This window comes from Diorhabda carinulata, chromosome 6 (genome assembly GCF_026250575.1).
Source record: "Diorhabda carinulata isolate Delta chromosome 6, icDioCari1.1, whole genome shotgun sequence".
Classification (NCBI taxonomy): Eukaryota; Metazoa; Arthropoda; class Insecta; order Coleoptera; family Chrysomelidae; genus Diorhabda; species Diorhabda carinulata.
In genome coordinates, this window is record NC_079465.1 from 9245287 (window position 1) to 9266248 (window position 20962).

Genomic DNA, 20962 nt, shown 5'->3' on the forward strand with positions numbered 1-20962 from the left:
TTGGCAAATATTTCCTCTGAATATATACATATAGATTTAATTATTTATTGAAACGAATTCTTTGCCAAATAATTTATGAACATCATATTTGTGGGAATATACCGATCAAACACAAGGAAAGAGGTTAGAGAAAAATTTGTAATGAACTATATAAATTCATCTAATTTTTATGTAAACAAAAATGAAATATATCTTCATAAAATGTTTAAAATTTTGCACCTTCATATTCATTTCAATATTTCTAAATCAAATTTCTGGATCAAACGTGGATATATTACAATAATTATGTAACTGCTGATATAAAAATTTTTTTTTCAGAATAGCATATTCCTAGATTCAAGCGTACTCAACATAATAATAGATGGGGAGCCGGTAACAGTGAAATTCCTGTCATAGCGGAATCAAAAAATTTTTTTTTCAAATAAATAGAACATAAGTATAGGAATAAATTAAGTTCGGTTTGCGTGGATTCCTATTGCCGAAACAATGTGAAAGAAATTATTGAAAAAATGTTTTATCGTGATCGATATTTATTTTTTAATGTATTCGACAGTAAATATTATTGGTTTTTAGAAAAAAAATCACTCAAAACACTTTTTTCACCGGAAGGGTCTATTTGAAATATACGATGTTCAATACATTTATTTTGGAGTAAATGCTTTTTGTCGAATTGCCGTTGTTACATAACTATAATGAACTCATATATTACATAAATATTAATTATGTTTCTTGTAAAATTAATCTTGTTGATTAATGTTTTTTTACATACATAATATAGTTTAGTACAGAGTACTGTTTTAGAGGTGAATCACAAGAGCTGCAATAGTTGCAATAGTTTTTATCATGAAGAATAGACCATATAGTCTCCGTTTTTATGTATATATTCTAGAAGGTAGAAGCTATTCTGTCCCTTCAGTCTGCTTCACCTTCAAGTTTCGAATGTTTCGTCATCTCCTTTTCTATTTTGGAAAGAAGTATTGCACCTTTATATTTTTAGAAATTATCAACTTATATTGCTTTTTTTCTACTATGTCGTAGTGACAATTAATTCAGTGAGTTGTAGTTTGTGATGAAATATTTATGTATCTGTGTCAATTTTTTCCTATTTCCTTATTTTAATTGCAAAATGAAGTGTTTTAATTGCAATACAACTACTAAGGAGAAGATAACACCGTTCTACTCGAAAGAAAAATCTTTTAAAAAATGAGCTACGCTTGAGACGAATGAAAAACTTGCGGATTTAAGTTTGAATTTAAAAGATTTGAATGATAACGGCTATCATTTCTCATGCTACAGGAAATTCACGCCTATACCAGTTAATTGTAGAGAAGAATATGTCTTGTGGATGCAAGCTGCGAGTAGAAAATATTTTTTATATTTTAATTAATGTTCAATGTTCAATAATAGTGCATGTATAACTGAATAAAATTTTTTTTAAATGAATTCTTGTCAACAATTAATGTATTTTCATGTGTGATATATATGAAATTAATTTCGATGATTATCAATAAATATACAAGTTAGAGAATAAACTCCTATCAATTATTTCAATTTTATTTCATCATTTCAATTATCTAAAATAAAAATTCTCATATTATTCCTTGAATCACATTAATCCTTTATTAATCTTTTAAATCTAAGCAGAGGAAAAGAAATCTTATTCGATAAAAAGCATTTACTCCAAAGTAAATTTATTGAACATCGTACATTTTGGAGTAGATGCTAATATAGTTCATGCACTTCAAGGTGGTATGCAGGATTTTCCGGTAGTTTTTGAGCGCGCAAGATATTTTTAAAAATTACATAAAAATAAATAAAATGAAAAAAGTTTCCCGCACGAAGGAGAAATTTTAGCCCTCATCACATATTTCAAATAGGTATTCCAGATCCTTCTGGCAAAAAAAAATTATTTTCATGATATTTAGTCTAAAAGCAAATAAAATTTACTGTCGATTACATTAAAAAACTTTATAACCGCGATGAAACTTTTTTCATTTTTTCAATATTTTTTTATATTGTTTCGGCAATAGAAATCCAGCACGGGCTCCTGGACTATAATATGTTAATTTAAAAATCTAGTATTAATTTAATCATTGAAATGATAAATTCTAACGTTTTTTTTCCAAAAAAATTTCCATATTTTGAAATATATATATATTTCCACAATATATTGTATTCACTGCAATGAACTATGTCCTTTCGAAATTAGGAAATGAACTTCTCAAAATATATATGTTTCAAATGATGTAGTAATTCTTGATACTCGAAATAGGTAGTTAGTAAATGAATATACTTTCAATAAAACATTGGAAAAAAGCTGTTCAAAACTTTGCTTCTCAATTTTAAGTAGTTTTACGAAAATAGAACCGTAATGCGGATTTTTAGGTACTGTCGAAATTTTTATAGAGAATAATATATACTTGTACCTAGTGCGCATTCGTGTGTATTAATTATTAATTTTATCATCATAATTTGTAAGCTATTTATACATATTGAAATTAGAGACTGTCACAATTAATGTAGTTATTAAAATTTGTACGAGAAAATAAAACTTTCATAAGACTTACCTTCCTCTGCAAAGGATATAATCTCAGATGTTCTCCCATAAAAATCGTCGACATCAACTGTTTCCATGATGTTATTCCTAGAGCTAGTCGTAGAAAACTTTTCTCTATCAAAATTTCTTAGAAATACATTCTCTTCATCTTCAGCTCTATAAAGCGTTTCCAAAATAACATCTTTTGGAAGACTGTGAGTCACATTTGGCTTTTGCCTCAAACCTAATTTTTGTAAAATTTGCTTTTTTATCGCTTCTAATCTAAGTCTGTCTGTCTCTTTTTTCTCTCTATCTAACTCGTTTTCGAAAAGGCAATTTGGGCAATTGAGGATGGAGTTTTTTGAACTATCTTCTATTCTAGATTTTTCTAATTGAGACCAACTTGGTTCACCGCTTCGCTTCATATGGGGGTGCCTTAACCTTTCAGCGTTAACTATGGTACAAGAAATGGTACTACAAAGAAGGTACAAACAGGATACTGTGATAGTCCAATGGGCTTTACGGTTATAGTAGTTTTTATAAACAGCCATTTTGTTTTTTGCTAATTATGGACGGTAATTATTTTTTTTAATTAGAAAAATTTCCTATTACCTCGAATTTTTATATTTTCTATCTAAAACTTTACAAACGCTTTCTTCTAACATCTTTATTAATTTTTACCGCTTACTGCAGTCATATTTTTTTGCCGTCGCCGTTTTCGTAAATGTCTGTTTTTCGGAAACTAAAAATTCGCACATTTTTTCTAGGGCACTATTTTCACAGCTCCACTAAAAAAGAAAACAACTAGTCAGTCTTCTTTCACTCTCAAAAACACCCCAAAAATATAAGCGAATAACTTTCGAATTGTCATCTACATTTTTCTAAAAACTATTTCAAAAAGTTTCCCCCGTGTCTAGCTGGCTTTGGCGCACGCTTCGCGATCATTTGTTACCAATGCGGCGTTCGGATGGCAACTGACTAACTCCATGCTTCCATGGCTTGCTGGACTCACTTGCATGTGTCAATTTTATTGTAGCTTGACTGTCGTAACTTAGTTGATTCCTGAGAGCATGGCTTCTCTGCTGCTGTTGTAAACGGTTTCGGTAGCGAACCAACTATGATTTATCGATAGAGATTAGTCGAGTTGTATGCATCAAAATTTGAAACTCTAATGGTTTTAATTGCTCTTTACGCTCTATAAAATGCTGCATCGAAATAAATCAATTTCAACGAATATTGTTTGTATGTTAAATATTATTTGAATATCTATATTTTAAGAAAAATCACAGCACAATTAAATAAAATATAAGTTAACTCACTTTGATATCAATAAGTATATGAATCTGAAATATAATACGAGGGTCATGATGAAATTTTTGAGGGTGAAACAATTAACGAATTTTTTTATATAATCTCAATCAAACTGTATACACTCGTTAATCTAATGAAACCATTAAGCAAAAGCCCTGCCCAGCCCTTGTTTCAAATCTGTCGAGTTTTCTCTTCGTAGCTCTTCAATGCTTCATTGTCCCTATGAAATATTCAACGACTTATCTTTTCCTCTACGGTCGGAAATAAAGAAGTCACTCAGACCTAGATCTTGACTATAAGCAGGATAAGATTATAATTCAACTCAATGTTCGTTGAAAAAATTTATAACTCCTACAGTAGCATGGACAGGATCATTCTCAGTCAGTTCCTCTTGAATCTGTTTTTGGATAGAAGTCACGTGCTTCGATTTTCTAGTATAATGGTCCTATTATACACCCGTTGTTTCCAAAAAAATACAATAAAAATTTTCCCTTAGAACAAGTGCAGTGTTGATCGACTAGGACAACTTTTATCCTCTTCAATTCTCTATACCAATTAATTACTGTTGCCAGACATTTTATCAAAAAATGAAAAAATTCATATTTTTTTTTAGTACAAAATTTCATAATCTCAGTTATTTTGCAACTGCAGTAGCGGGGCTCGAACTGAACTTATCGAAGACTTTATCCCGGGTGTAACAATAACATATGTCAACAATTTTACCTAGACATAACTGCAAGATTGTTTTGGAAAGTGGTGTTGCCATGTGTTTGAAAATATCCCTCATGATAGCCGTATGCACAATTTCGTAAGCGTACACCAGGTAGACGTACTGTCAAAACATATTGTTAATTCTTAAGCCGTATCCGCATTCGCACGCGAATCGTGAACCACCCACGAAGTGTGGATCCTATTTGCGTATTCTTCACGGCTTAACGGCATGTTCCCCGAAAATTATCGGTTTTTGTCCAGCGATAAAGCTTGCGCGAACACGACAAGACTTCACATTCGCAAATTGCTCAGTAGCTCAGTAGCCATTGCCACGGATGGTTGGGTTTTCGACTCCACGATTTTGTATACAAAATGCGTACCTAGTAGAATAACGAATTAGAACAATCACTTGAATGTTTTCGTGCTTTGGGGACGTTAATTTAAAAAACTATAAAAATAAACTCAGAAAACACGATGCTTGAATACGGAGAAGTACTATGATGGAAATACTAATAGATGAATTAAGAAGAAAAAATATTCGCTCATGTTAAGTTATAGGAGCTACAAGGGGAAAGTAAAGAAGTCTACTCAATAGGGAACTGGTGCCGATGTGATATGAATGCTTTTTTAGAAGATACGCTAGCGTGTAAAGAAACTAGGTGAAAAAATTACAAGACGTCCATACGCGTCAAGAGCCAAACTATACTTTGAGCCCGGTGCGAACCTGCGAGTGTAAACTGTTGGCAATGTTATCCACGATTCGCGTTGCCATTAACACAGTGGTTCGCGTGCGGCCATTAGGATTCTTGTATAAATATCAGGGTGGTTTAAGTAAGACCAACTTTTCTATGAAAAAATTACTTTAACGCAGAAAATTTTCTCAGTCTCTGAAGAAGATTCCGAAAAACACGTCACGTGTAATTGTGAGTATTGATGTGGTGATAATGTAAAAAGTATGTTCAATATAATCTTATTCAGTTCAGCGAGTCTCAATTCTTCCAAATCCTTCACAAAATATTTCATAAAATAGGCATTTGAAATATTTGTCATCACCTCTACATTTGTCTGAAATTGCTTTACATCGAGCCATTCTTTCGAAACAGGTAGTAATCAAAGAGAGTGGACGAGGTGGTTATGAGAGACCAAATAGAACATAAAATATTTTGGCAAATGCCCACTGAAACCAGAATTTTCTGAATCACTTTAACATTAGAAATAGAAGAAGGTAGCTGAACCGTTTTTTGCGGAAGAATTTGAGCAAATAATTTAGCAATTATGAGAAGCATGAAGACATGGAGTCTTAGGGGTTGCAATAAGTTTGAGTGATATTTGATCTGCGTATTATCATGGCTATCAAATATTCGATTCGAAAACACTTGATGATTTTTGTGGTTGTTCTTGACTGAAAATAATTAATTTGGCTATAATGAAAGTACTGAAATTATCAAGAACAAAATTAAAACATAATTAATGAGCAAAACCATAATAATATTATCTACGATATATCAACCAACTCCACGGCACGATATGTACACTGGATATGAAATAATTGTTTCTAGTATTTCATAGTTAGTACTTTTTATTCTATGCCACCATATTTACTTACTGTTTATCATATTCAATGGATATCGAGAATTAATATATGGAAAGAGATACTTATATGTACCATTCGAAATAGAGCTACTAAAAATAATATCGTGTTTTATTAGTAAAAATGAAGTTCATAATACATTGGTAGGAAAAAAACCACCAACTAATTGACCAGATCATCAAAATTAGTTGAACCGCTGTTAGCAAAGAGTAAATGGTATATAAGATTACAAGCTCGGTTCAAGTTAACGGCCACAATACGCATTTGATGATGAGAGTCTTTAACGAGCAATTGGGTTTTGCTGGAATAGCAAATTTGAAAGAGGACTTCTATCGTTCTATTATGAAGCACGTGCTGTTGAAAACATTTAGACAGCGATGAGTGCAACTCTTGCTGCTGGATACGAAATGTGAATTTAATTTAAAAAAAATGTAAAATATAGAGAACTTCTATTTCAATACTTGCATCTTGTCTTTTTTCCACTTTTCATTATTCAGAGAGTAGAGACGAAGAAACAGATGAAGAAGTATTCTTGCTTCCATTCTTGTCTATCCTGAAAGTAAAATATTAGCATCACTTTTTTAGGTGTGAAATTATGATATTTGATAATTTGATTCACTAGCATCAAGCTGAGAACTCACTGAAACAGATATGACATGCTGCTCAACAACTTAGCACACGTGGATCTAAACACAGCGACCATCTTGAATATGGAACAACTCATATCAAAGATAGAGTTCAAAGAATTTGATAAACTTCTTGATCTAGATTGCTGGCATACATTTTATCCTTGAGGAAGCTCCCATTCCTGACTTCACCTGAGAATGAATTACTATTCAAGACATATATAGCTTAGCTTTAAGTAAAAAAATGCAATGTATAGAGAGTTTCTTATAAACGAAGTATAGCCCGGACTAAATGCTGGATGTGAAAGGAGCTTAAAACCCCAAGTTTTTGATCTTATTTCTTGTAACATTTACAGTATGTGGCTTATCATTATCTTACCATATGAAAACCCGCTTTCGGTTAACTAAATATAGATATTCTGCGAATTGATCCCTCTTAGGTATTGGTATTGGTAGTTTTCTTAATCTAACTACTGATTTCCCATTTTCGAGTTGTTGAGATATATTCATTGTTCATCGTGAGCAACAATGCATCTAGGCATCTAATAAAACGATCATATTGCAGGGCTGTTGTAAACATCTCTACTCGACGTTAGCTTGAACCTCGGTTGTACGGTATCTTTAGAAGGTACGAGGGAGTCTAATAAGCGACGAGTGGCTAGACTGATTTGCACGATGAAGGGAATCAAGGATGCAAGTCTATCACTACAGACGACATAGTTCAATGAATTGACCAAATTTGGAAAGCAAATTATATTTGAAGTTTGCAGATATTTCCTATCGTTTTTTGTTACTGGATAATTGCGCTAAAGAGAAGTTTGTACTTGATGATTCCCACTGGTTTCGACAGGTAACCATACGACTCGCTAAATGACTGCAGTGTTACAGTACAGAACCATAACAATGCAGATAAAGAAGATCATTTGAAATCCATTATGATGAGATATGTGTTCAATATGAGACGTCCGAAATAAATCCAATCAACAATTTCAATTTTATAGCACTCACCATATAGTCTCGATATAATGTCTCGTCTTTTTCTCCGAACTGAGGCAGGCTTCTTACAGACACAGAGCTTGAAGAGAACGTCACATCTCACTTCCAATCAGGAATGTTTCATCGAGAGCGTATTGAACAGATTCCTAACAGATATAACAAATTCCACGATTATCGAGGTAATTATCTATTTCATTTTTTCTAGTAATAAAACATTTCTTGTATATTCACAAACTTCTTCTTTATACTTTAAAAATAAAATAGCTCTCATATAACCAATGATAAATTGTTTATTATAAACCGGCATTTTATTGCCATCCATAGCATTTGACATAGGAGGGTAAATTTTGTTTCAGTTAATTTCTATTATAATTGAAACTGACTTGTTTCAAATAACATATCTAAAAACCCAAGACGTCAAATATTTCAATTAAGTCAACGATTTTAACGATAAAGATCATTCAATTCCTCATAAGTACAATTTCACTCATTTTCTGGTCCTGATCTACCATAATTACACAAATAAATTTTTTTGTAGAATTTAACCGTTTTGTTATCCGTTGTCTTTACGATAGTCATAACGTTGGAACTGACGAGTTCAGCAATAGAACTGTCTGCATGTTTACAAGTTCTTGGATTATTTTTATGATTCCTGGAACGTTATAAGTTACAATAAAAGATATATTTCCGGTACAAAGTGCTTTTGTGTTCAATTAGAAAATATTATGACAGGTTCTAGTCTGAAATCTATATTTTGTTGTAAGTTAAGTAACGAATCATTTGTTGATTGGATAAAGATGCGCGTCCACATAGTGAATACAGTAATTATAGAGAAAAAAGGTCGAATATATAATATTCCAGCAATTTGACACTGTAGAAAAAAATGTATATTCTTTTTTAACGAAAATAAATACAACTTAGTCTTACAAGAAAAATAACGTTGATTTCAAATTATTACAAACGGTCGAAGTTACCTCAACTTATTCTCAAAATTTAAATGGGTGAGATCTCCGGCTTGCTCGAACTTGTGAAGCCGCGAGACTTGAATCAGAGTACAAACTGGGCCATTTTTGGTGAGTACAAGCATCAAATCAACACTTGTGGGATACCATTAAAGGCGTTGGTAACTTGAGATAGCAGAACGGTAGCCATGGAATTCGGAATCCGAAGTTACTAGCCCAGATAATGGATGGTGCTGAAGCGTCGTGCTTATACTCGACCGCCAGCTGCATGTGTGGTTTGCGTTGTGCGCGCGACCATGTAGTTCTGACAAAATTTAGAATTCTGAATACATTTTATCCGTTCCAAATAGATTTCCTTCAAATGAATAGTTTTTTTGCAACAAATAACAGTTTTATGACTGCTAAAATCCCCCGGATGAACCATATGAACGGCAACATCGATAGAATGATATATTCATGGAGCAAAAATAAGAAAATTTTATGTCCACGGAATCTCTTAATTTTGAGATACTCACTGTTGGAAGTTTATTACGTTATATTACATTTAATTTGAAGCAAATTCGACTTTTTGTAGATTTTGTTGAACTTATGCCCTGATAACTAGCAAAATGTGTTAACTAACTAACTTAAGAAATGTAGTTTTATAAAAGGTTTTTTAGAAAAAGAATATTTTTGTACCACATTTTGACGAGTTCGTCATGAAAATCAGACCGATTTTATTTTTTACTTAAAATAAATACTCTAGGAGTCAAATTTGCATGTTAAACGTGAAATTTAAAAATTGTTTTTTTAGAAAAATCATTGGTGCCCATTTTTTTCTTTAACAATATTGATGAATATTGTTAAATATTGTTAATTATTTCATTGAATACCTATTGTTAATATCAATAATGATTGTTACCAAATACGTCAAGCTACCCTGTGTGGTAAGTTTTAAGTTTGGAATGTGCTATTTAAAAACGTACCTATTTACCTCAAAATTATCTTCGCAATAAAACCTATTACTTGTATTTGATAAAACAGTATTTCTTTCACAGTTCTTTGCATTGCATCACACCATTATTTCCGAAATTTTAATCCTTCAGAAATACTTAAAAATACTTTATTTGGTGCAGTAATAGTATCGGTAGATTTTGGTACAATAAAATATTTATAACGAACCTTTGTCGATCTAGACTTCGACATCCTAATAAAAATAAACTAATGGGATGGTAAAACAAAAGAACGGGGTGTGGATGCTACTTGAGCTTGTAGGGCAAATCTCAATCGGCGCTGGTGACGTTAGCAAACGATTGACACATTGCATGAAGAAATTAGGGCGGAGTAAAAATATTACTTACAATTACAAATTTACATCAGCGCTCTTATGACTGTTAGAGACGTGGTACACTGCAAAATTTATGTAACGGTGTGTCCGATCATCTGAAAACTTAAACCCGACATTGTTTTCAGACCCATTCTGTATTCAGTTGACAACAGAAAATCTAAAAATTGAAAAAAAGTTAGATTTTTCATTTGAAATAAGTGGTGATGTCAACATAATCAATATCATGAATCACACAATGTATGAGTTACATTTTGGTTATTATTTCAAAACGCCCAAATAGGTACAATTTCCATCCATATGCACAATTGATTTTTAGTGGAAAATGCTACGCGTTATTACTTTCCCTCTTTTATTTCGATTTTAAAAATTTGAGAACCTGATCTTTTGTTCAGCGAAAGAGGAATTGAATTAAATCTTCTGCGAAAATGTGACGTTGGTCAACATTTTTGTCAATATTGACAATAAGTCGCAATTGCAAGAAGAAATTTTTATTCGTTAACCGGTTCCAATATTGTTAAATGTTTTGAAAACTTTTAACAACCTTGGAAGCTCTAATCCGACAGTAGCGGCTAGCGTTTGGATGTTTGAACGCGCACCAGCAGAAGCTGACCAACGCCATATTCACTTCCAATTGCTATTGATGCCCAATACTCTTGCTTACGTCAATGTGCATTCATGTTGCTTCTGATGAAGTGTAAAGGTGTCATTGATCCATAAGCAATCAATAGGTACCACTGTGCGATGTACATGCGCTAAACAGAAAAAGTGATCCCCTTGTCTCATTCTTAAATTGGCTCATCCATCATATATGTATATGAAGAAACAGGATTCGTGAAGATGATAGTGTTTCATTCCTAATTTTCAGCTAGTTGCTCTTAGCATAAGTTGAGTCGATTTAATCGATGTCCCAAACTGAAATTTACTGAGTTCGCCACGAAAAAGTTAATTTTCCACCGTTAGTTAAACATTTGAATGTATTCCGAAGATCTATCTCCATTTTGCAAACTATTGAGGTGCTATTTTCCTTATCGATGAGAAACAATCTCTGTGCTTGTGATTCGACGAATGCGAATGACCTGATTTTATACTTAGTAACATTTTATATCAGTATCAAAACTAGTTTTTCAAGAAATTTGTCTTGAACTAACAGACTATCTTTCCGAATACCAATAATTGGAGGATTTCTATGTGAATATCGAACCTAGAGAGTAGTAAATTATTAATTACTCAAAGTTAGTCCACGTTAGAACTATTTGCACCTATCAATTGTATCTTCCAATGAATTGAGAAATAATAATTATCATTAATAAATATTTAATATTGATGTAACTATTTGATAAAAATACACTGCCTCATCATACCACTGCCGAAAATGCATTCTTTGTAATTTATGCTCAGTATTCACTTAATAAAATTCCGAAACTTGAAAATATGATAGAAAGATGTTCTAGACTATCCAAAACTTTATCAACAGATCCCTAAGAGTTATCTGCTAATTTTTTTGGCCAAACCGCTTAAGTAATGAACACGTTTGGAACAGAAATTAAGAAAAGAAAATTGGCTTTACGATTACAGAGCAAAAATTGAGATAGATAGGTTATACACTACGAAAATCTCCAGCAAACTTAACCAGACAAACATTAAATTAGAATACATGCTGTATGCTATCAAGAAGAAACTGTAACAGATGACTTGAACATGGAAAAAAACCCTCAGTGCTTACAGCTAATCTATTAATTTATCTTTTCCTAGAATTTTCAGAGTATGGGATGGCTCTAGCAGCCATATATCTTCGTCTCCTATTTCATACGCTCTCAGGTGTAGTGCTCTGGAATGTTTCCAACTTCAAGAGAATGTGGATAGAGGTTTCGTTCTTTGCGCAACAGAATCTGCACGCCGCATTATCTGCTAAGTCTAACATCTTCAGATTGTCATATTTTCAAATCTCTAGTTATGATGCTCATAAAATTGGACCGGTATAGTCAGACAGTCCTTAACTCGGCATCAGAAAGATGAGTTAACCTAAAATTAACATAATTAACCAACACTATCCTTTTCTATTGAATTATATAGAATAGATAATATGGACAGTAAATATATATATCTTTATGTTTAATTTCTCTGACCACAATTTGCGATTAAAGACTTTTATACACCTATTTCATAATAACTCTGTACGTGAATAAAACCTTTTCAACTGAAAATGTGCTACAATGAGATTAAAAAGTTGTTCTTGGTAGGCATCCACCCCAGATTAACCACGCATTCACTATATTATGTCAACTGTTCTGTGATTGGTTCGACATCAGAGCCCCTAGTGTTTACCTAGCGTCAAATCTATAAACGTATTATTTGTGCTCATGAACCCAGAGAGGACGCTATTGGTTCATTTTTCCTCTTGCTCCAGCGTCTTTTCATACCCTGGTTAGAGCCACGTTTTAATAGGTAAATAGGATTAAGCATTAGTTGGAAGAGAATGTTATATAAAATCTTGGAATTTTGATGTTTTTGATTTTTGCATACAGGTAACAATTGATTATTGTACTGAGGTAAGTGGTTTTATATTGTGAGTTTTATTATGAGTTTTTATTTTGTAATATAATATAAACTTCCATGGTAAGTATAACGTTCTCTCGTTCTGTTGAAGTTCCGTGTGATAAAAGCATTTATTATGATGATAACTCTATTACTAGGCAGATGAATTACATGATAATTAAACGGATTCTGAGCAAGAGATGTCATAAACAGAACAACAGGTCGAGAGAAACTGAACGAGCGATTTTGTTGCCTTGGAAAATAAAGGACCAAAAAATAATTTTCGGAAGAAGATCGAACCTAGAACAAAATCACTCACTAGGACTGGACAACTCTAAGAAGTATCACCTCAAGAAGAATCTGATGTGACTGGTTCCAACAGAAATTGACGAGGGCACATTCCATAGAAAAAGCAAAAAACTACGGATTATTTAGTTACAAAATACCTTACACGTTGAAGTCAACGCAAAAAATGCTTTGAGGGAGAAATGATAGATCTAACTGCTCTTTGGAACTTAAAACAAGATGAAAGTGTTTAGGGCATTTCCATTAAGTGAAAGTTATAGTTGAAACCTCAATTTGAGTATTCTTTATAGCTACTCGCAAAATATATCACAGAATTTCAAATTTAAATAAAATTGCTTTAGATGCTCTATGTATTTATTGTGAAAATAGATGAGTTCAGCTTTTAAAAAAATCTTATCATGTTTTAAAAATACATTCGCATAGTATATTTAGGTGCATATTTGTTGAATTATTAAAATTCAAGTGGTTTTGTTTTTTGTTGGTCGTAAACATTCCTGAAGAACTGCACTGGTCGACCTCACACAATTGCAGCACATCAGTATAGTTTACCAACAACCTACCTCTCGGACTGCCACACACAGTACTTGTAACCATAACTCAACAATAATTAAGATGTAACAGTTAACTATTTAAATTTATGTTTGGATGGACATACAGAGAGTAGCACATCATTTTTTCAAATAACTATAAGAAAAGTTGAGGAATCTGCCGATCGTTTCGTGGTCAAAGAACTTACCGAGATAAGAAAAAACAATTGAAAGTAAAGACAGGACCGGTAGTAGTACTTTTAGAAACTTTTAAAACATATAGGAATTTATTTATATAGATAAGATTTTTATTAGCCTGTGCATAAAATTTTATTTGAATCACTAGCAGCATATATATATATATATATATATATATATATATATATATATATATATATATATAATGGTGACATATGAAATGTAATAGAAAATATGGAATGATGAAAAATTGAGAAAAGACTATTCTTCTATTCAGTTGGATTGGAGATGCGGAAATATTAGGGCTACTACTTTAGTGGCAAAAGTGATGTGAATATGTCAAAACTGATATTGCCATCTTAAAGTTGAACGTACTCAGTAAGTGTTGTCATACCAGTGCTATTCGATTGAATACTAGCGATGAATTTCTATGACTTTCGACGTGGATTAAAACAACAATAGTTTGCCGATCAACTCGCTTAGATTTAGATTTAGGAATAAAGCACTATCTCGAGCTACCGTCTTACGCTGGTTGTGCGAATTTAATTGTTGCATGAATTACTTAGAAGCAAATGGTCGCCTTCCTTTTCGGGATAACTGGACCTGTTGCCACCGTTCTACTAGAGCAACGTAGAACGATCAATTCTTAGTGGTACATCGGTATTTGTTTGCCAGAAGTGTTCGAAAAAATCAGGGAAAAAATTCTTCGAAAATTGGTTCAAATGCATGGAAAAATGTATTTATCTTATTAGAGAATATTTTGAAAAACAATGAGATCCTTTAAAACTATGAATATTTTTTATTCTCTGTCTGTTTCAAAAATTAAGTAGCAATCCTCTTATTGCTGAGATATTTTAGTTCTAAAGATTCATTCAACAGGAAGTAGCAACTATTTTATACATTATCTATTCATCCTCTAAACATCAAGTTCAATATAATCTCATTTCGTCAGTGAACAGAAACTTTCTGATGACAGATCTGAATCTCTCCTCAACTGGATCTTCGTGGTGCTTGCCAATACTAGAATAGATGCTACCCGTTAAAAAAATACATTACAATCATTCCTTGTAGAACTGCTCAATCTCCCAAGATATCTATACAATCAACTCCCCCCATTGGTCATGATCATCATTGTCATTCTCAACTCCATTTTTTTTGTCATAAACTGCGTTTTCACTTACCTATTACATAATATTTCTTCAATCTTTGTCCTTGTTGCCCTCTCAAAACGTTCCCTTCCATTGCTCTTCTCGATGATAGGTACTTTGAGAATCTCACCGGAATCCAAACGTCAAACTACCTCTGTACCAATCAAAATGTGACACTTCAATTCAGTCCTTTCATTACGACCACTATTTCCGTTTATTCTTGGGTAGTACAGTTGACTGTTAATATTAAAAATTAACTTGTTTTCTTGGTGGATGTATATATTTCTTTTCAGAAAAAAAACTAGCTATTAACAGCACACAAGACAGCAATCTGAATCTCATTAGGTGTTCTACATTATTTAAAGAAATGAAGGCTAACTTTGGAATCATTTTTTTCTACATTTTTCCAAACTCTATCAAGCAATTACTTATGCAGTGCTATTATATACAACTCGAGGCCATAGATAAAGTTTTAAAACATTTATAGCACACGAAAGAAAATATACGGTAACTGCATAATCTTGTAGAGAAAAGGAGAACAATTTCAACTTAAGCTTTTAGGTATACTTTACTGTTCTAAGTTTTCTTCTCATGTTTATGAAGTTGACTGAAGCTGATATCGAGCTCAAGGAAGCAGTTGATAAGAATTTATAAAAATGGAAAGCTTTTTATTTACTGTCATCGCTTCGCTTTATTATAAATTTTTGTTGAACTTCCGCCTTCTTTTTCTTCTTATTTTTCCTTTTGATCTCTCTGAGGCATTGGAAATGTACTTATCATTCAATTACTCATTTCTTTCATTCATTTTTTTTGTCTTGTGCATTTGTTATCTTATATCTGCTATATATTAGTTTTTTGTTTTGCTTGGTCTGCCTCTTCTCCTTCTTCAAACTAGTTTAAGATTCTCTTATTTATTTTTTTATTGTTTCTTATTTTATTTTTTATTCTATCCATCCCAGTTTTGCCTTTTAATTTTAATATATTTTAGTACTAATAACCACCTACTTCTAATTTGTGCACATAGATTTTAAGTTGCCTGTCATTGGTTCCTTCCTGTCGACGTACTAAAGACCCTGTATATTTAGCGTCACTCAATATTTTTACCTCATTCTCAATGAAAGATATATTGTTCCAGATGCCATTTCAATATTCATTTCCTTCTAAATTATTCCCATTTCCATTTAACGAGTTTTCGTACGGTCCTGGAGTTTACCAGACACTGATATATGAAACAGAATTCAGGACAAGTGAAGAATATGAAGAAATTTTAGTTTAGAGAAACCGAAATGTTAAATATGTTACATGTGGCGCCATGTTGTTTTATCTACTATGAGATCTAATTGCTGTCATCTCAGACTTAAATAAAATATGTATTTGTTCTGGTAATTATTCACTGGAATAACATTCTTTATTTATTTATAGAGAAGTATTACGTACACCATAATTCCATAGCTTTCTTAACTACTAGTACAATATTCAATATTAATAACGTAGTTCAATGGATTTGTACATTTTCAGCTATAATATAGGATTTTTAAAACAACCAAAAATGAAAGATTCTAACTAACTATGATTCATTTCTTTTCTTGGGTTTTCCCTTGTTGTTCTCTCACCTTCTCCTTCTTCCAAGCATCAATCTCACATTTCTCTGTTGGTACGATCCGACATGTACCGTAATCATTTTCCTCTTCGTGCTCTATTTGTGTTATTTTCAGCTTCTTGAATATCATCGTTAGTTCGCTTTTTACACGTCTTTTGAATATACTTTTGCCATTTGAAAACCATATATTTATCTGATGATTTTTCTTTTCCATTTTACTTCTCATCTCTCTTTGTCATTGACCAGGTTTTTGATGCATATAGAAGTGCTGATCAAATACTCCCTCATTTTGACTGTCATTGATAGGTGTACTTTTGTAAATATTGAGGTTAATCTTAAATGTTCTTTTCTTGCTGCTCTATTCTCTATCTTGTTCTCAAATCACTATTTTTGATATAATATAATATAAAGACCGAACCGACTGAGCTCTTTTATCACTATAAAATCATCCCATAAGTTTTCCTCTGAAATTTTATGGCTTTTGTTGGTCAAGGTCACTGAGTTTTCTCATTTTTTCCAGGTATTTCTTTTCTAAAAACTTCTTGGTATTCTTCAATTATGTTGTCTTCACAAATGTCTTCCATATTACTTTGGCGATTACCGTATCAAGTAATGCGATACCTCCATAATTTTCGCAGTTGATCTTAACTCCTCATTATAAATTGGGTATATTGGAAAAGTTACGTTAAAATTTTTCTAGAGTATTTCTTTTCATGAAATAATTTGTTCCGTGCTTTTGATGTGTATGATTAAGGATGATACTGAACAGTTATTTCAGACAAATGAGGAGGTAATGTGCGAAACGAATGCGTATTTTGCTAAATTTGAAAAAGATTCTTTTCCAGTTGTTTTCAGTGGACTCAAAACAAGATTTTGCTGAAAGATAATATATTGTATTCAGTAGAGCAGCTCCCGTCGATCAAACCTTGTCACTGTTTACAATTGAAGCAGAATATGACGACTTTAATAATTTGCAAAGTGAAACTAAGATTAATCTGTAATTTCAGGTTATATTTTGTTTTTCGTAATTTTATAATCTAACGATATCAAGGATGAAACGATAACATTGGCAAGAAACTTTATAAATATGTATTGGGAAAAAATAATAATTTGTTTAGCTACCCCTTAGCTGAATACACTACTGTATATGTCAAAGGAAATTGGTCGATGTTTGCATATGCATATTTTTTAATTTTTTATAGCTCTTATTCTCCTGACACATACAAACATTTCTAATTGTTTGTGAATACACAGTTTCACAGGAACCAACTGGTAAAGCTGGAAGGTGTTATATTCCAGAATGAAAGGGTATTAAACCGTCCTTAAAAGATAGAACAAGATCAAAATCGGCCAAATATTAAAGATATCGATACTTATCAAAAAGTCTTTGGGTCATGATTTTAGAAGCAATATTCATATTGCTATTTCTCGGGAAAGTTAATTTTTTTCTTCGATGGAAAGGACATCTGATTTCCAAATATTTTATATTCCTAGCAATCAGATGCAATGAAATTTTGCAAAGAGGGTCGCATCTACCACTGAGGTAATTAGCGGCATGATTTATAAATATGTTATATTCTTGTTGAGATGTTAATTATATTTAAATATTTGAAAAAATTCTAAGCATTGCAATTTTTGCAAAGTATTTTTTTTATATTGTTATTAAGGCTGTTGCTTAATTGTTTAGGCACTCAGTTATTAGATGTTTTATATTGAGTAGTTTCTTACATAGTTCACATTTTGAGGGTTCTCTTAAGTAATAAAACAACTGCTGCCCCGCTTATTCTACGCTGATTATTATAGTTTGACTAAATTGTTGGGTTCAGTACAGGGGGTTTCTTGGAAAACCTAATTATTTTTGAAAATTCAAATTATGTTCGAAATTGGAGTTGTATTCAGGACAAAGTACTCCACTATTGAGCAAGTGGACCGAGTTGTAGAAATAATTCAACAGACTTTAAAAAAAAGTTATTGCAATGCTGCATTTTTATATGTTATTTAGCTTTCGACAAGGTGTAGCACCCTGGACCATATTATTTAAACTGAATTTCTCATACACTGTAGGTTGTCTTAAAGTCGTGCTTCGAAGAAAGACACTTTCAAGTAACATATGTTGACTGACACTTCCCCAAGGAAGTGTCCTTGGCCCAATTTTATACACGCTCTTCGCCGCTTTTCCAATAAATGATGGTACATTAACGACCACCTTCGCAGATGATACTACCATACTAGCTAAAGACCAGAAACCGGATCTATCCTCTACATTACTTCAGCATAGCCTACACAAAACACAATAAACAAAAGCCCTATAATGTTCTCTTTACCAAATGCCATAGTGAAATGCCTAATATCTTTATGAACAACAAATTAGAGCCAAAGGCAAACAGTACTAAATATCTAGGTTCACATCTCGATACCAAATTAACGTGGATAACACATGTATGGAAAAAAAAGGAAACAAGTGGGCTTAAAGTTCATCAAACACTATTGGCTGCTTGGTCGTAGATCGCAATTATCCCTTCAAAACAAGCTCCCAGTATACAATGCTATCATCCGACCTATATGGGCTTACGGAATTCAACTTTGGGAATCAGATAGGAAACATCGCAATTATTGAACGGTTCCAATCCAAGGTACTAAAAGCAGTTACAAATGCTCCTAGATTTATTCCAAACAGGGACATTTATCGTGACTCAAAGACGTCTACAGTGGAACAAACTATTCTACAGTTCGGTGAAAATTATATAAAATAGGAAATAATCCTAATACTTACCATACAGTCAATAAATATTAGCACTTAAGTAGTATATGACAATCTGTTAGTAGATCATGAGATTTTAAATTCCTACCACTTGCAACATCCAGGTCAAATTCCATGTTTAGTTTTAACCTTTTCACTGCGACGCCCTTCTATAGTCGGGACTAGCGTTGCTAGGCGTCTGGATAAAGCCGGACATTGGTAGGCTTTTTGATTGCGTGTCCGGCCAAAATAAACAGTGTCCGGCTTATCGGGTTTTTGTTGGGCTTTTTAAATTACATAAGAACTCAAAGGTAAACAAATACTTTATTATTAAAAGACGCGCCTGGTTGAGTCTTTGTATCTCTTGAATTGTATTTCCTAAAAAAGGAAAAGTATGATACATCCAGAATTTTGAGAGATTTTACAGAATTTTTTTTGGAAATTACCTTAACTAATGCTATTTGTGGGCTGGGCTGTTCATTCTTTCTTGACCATTTATCAAAACTACATCAAAGATACAGAGAAGGCTGTTGTTTCTGTGAATGAGGTTCTGGAAAAGTGTTTTAAGATAATGAATAACATAAATGCATAAATTGAACAACATTTCTGTACACTGATAGTGACAACGAGAATTCTTTACAGATAATTGTGTTCAAAGAGGATATTGAAAAATAAATTATTGAAGTAGAATATTAACTGTCTTGGACTGAAAACTCATACAAAGTCAAAAAACATTTCACATTAATGACTATAAAAGATGTTCCTGATTGGAATCAAATTTCCTATCACAATACAACGTCAAAATTGATGTTAGCTAATGCTTTGACCAGCTGCAAAATCTTAAAAGTTTTCTGAACGCTAACAAAGAGAATGTTGGGAAGCCTATTTTAAATCGATGATAAGTCAAGATTGCTTTCCAGAATTTCTCACTATTTGTCAGTATTACTTTGCTATCCCAGGACCTAAATCAAACGTTGAAACAGCTGATTCTTTGATAGGTCAGCAATAGACGAAAGATCCGATTACATGTTACCACTGTTGCTAAAATTTTGATTGTAGAATTTAATTCAATATAATTTAATTTTGACTGATTAATAATAATGTTCTGTACTTGCGGACCATCCACAAAGTAACTGGCTAAAATAGTTCCGTGAACGCTTTCTAATAAATTTCAGATATTATTGATAAAATCATATTAGCAGTAAAAAAGTTAAGTTGGCATTTAATAGACTTTAAAGAGAAATGTTCGAAATGATACTTTTGTAAAGCAGGGTTTTAACCTCAATAAATAATAATTGGAATCTAGAATGTTTGATTTTTTGCCAGAGAGTTTCACCTATTCGGAGACACATTGCACATTAGAGATAAGGAAAGAAGAGCAACCAAAAAATAGAGGAGCTAGATTGATATATTGATCCCTGAATATTTCATTTTCTCATATCATTTTGAAGAAATTTAGTTTATGTCTTTATAAAGCCTATCTATTCTTGTTATGAATAAACTGAAAGGTGTGATAAATTTATATAGTAAAAAACTCGCTACATCTACTTGCGTTCAATAAATTCAAACATAAAAATCGACAATTTATTGAAAAGTTGATACAAGATAATGTTATTAAAATTGTTCTAAGATCTCCTTGCTCACGTAATGACACATGACCTAGATAGAAATGAGTCATAATCATGTGTTATATACACTGTCAAGGGTCAAACCCGTTCCTGAGTCTCGTATTATTTCTTCGGTATCGATATCTTGGCGCCTGTTATTATATTTCTTGTTTCCTATTATAGAAACCTTCGAATATTCATAAACAGGCGATGGCATTCAAAATGAGTAACTGTTATCCCG

The 20962-nt window shown here is 32.3% G+C and overlaps 1 protein-coding gene across 1 annotated transcript in view; it reads right to left on the bottom strand.

The window, feature by feature from the left end:
- Positions 1–3512, bottom strand: part of LOC130895337 (inhibin beta chain) — a 112133-nt gene extending 108621 nt beyond the window's left edge. The window contains exon 1 of the mRNA XM_057802571.1: positions 2568–3512. Coding sequence (XP_057658554.1) covers positions 2568–3087 — 520 coding nt within the window. The 5' untranslated portion in view covers positions 3088–3512. The remainder of the gene's footprint in view (positions 1–2567) is intronic.
- Between the last annotated feature and the right edge of the window lie 17450 nt (positions 3513–20962).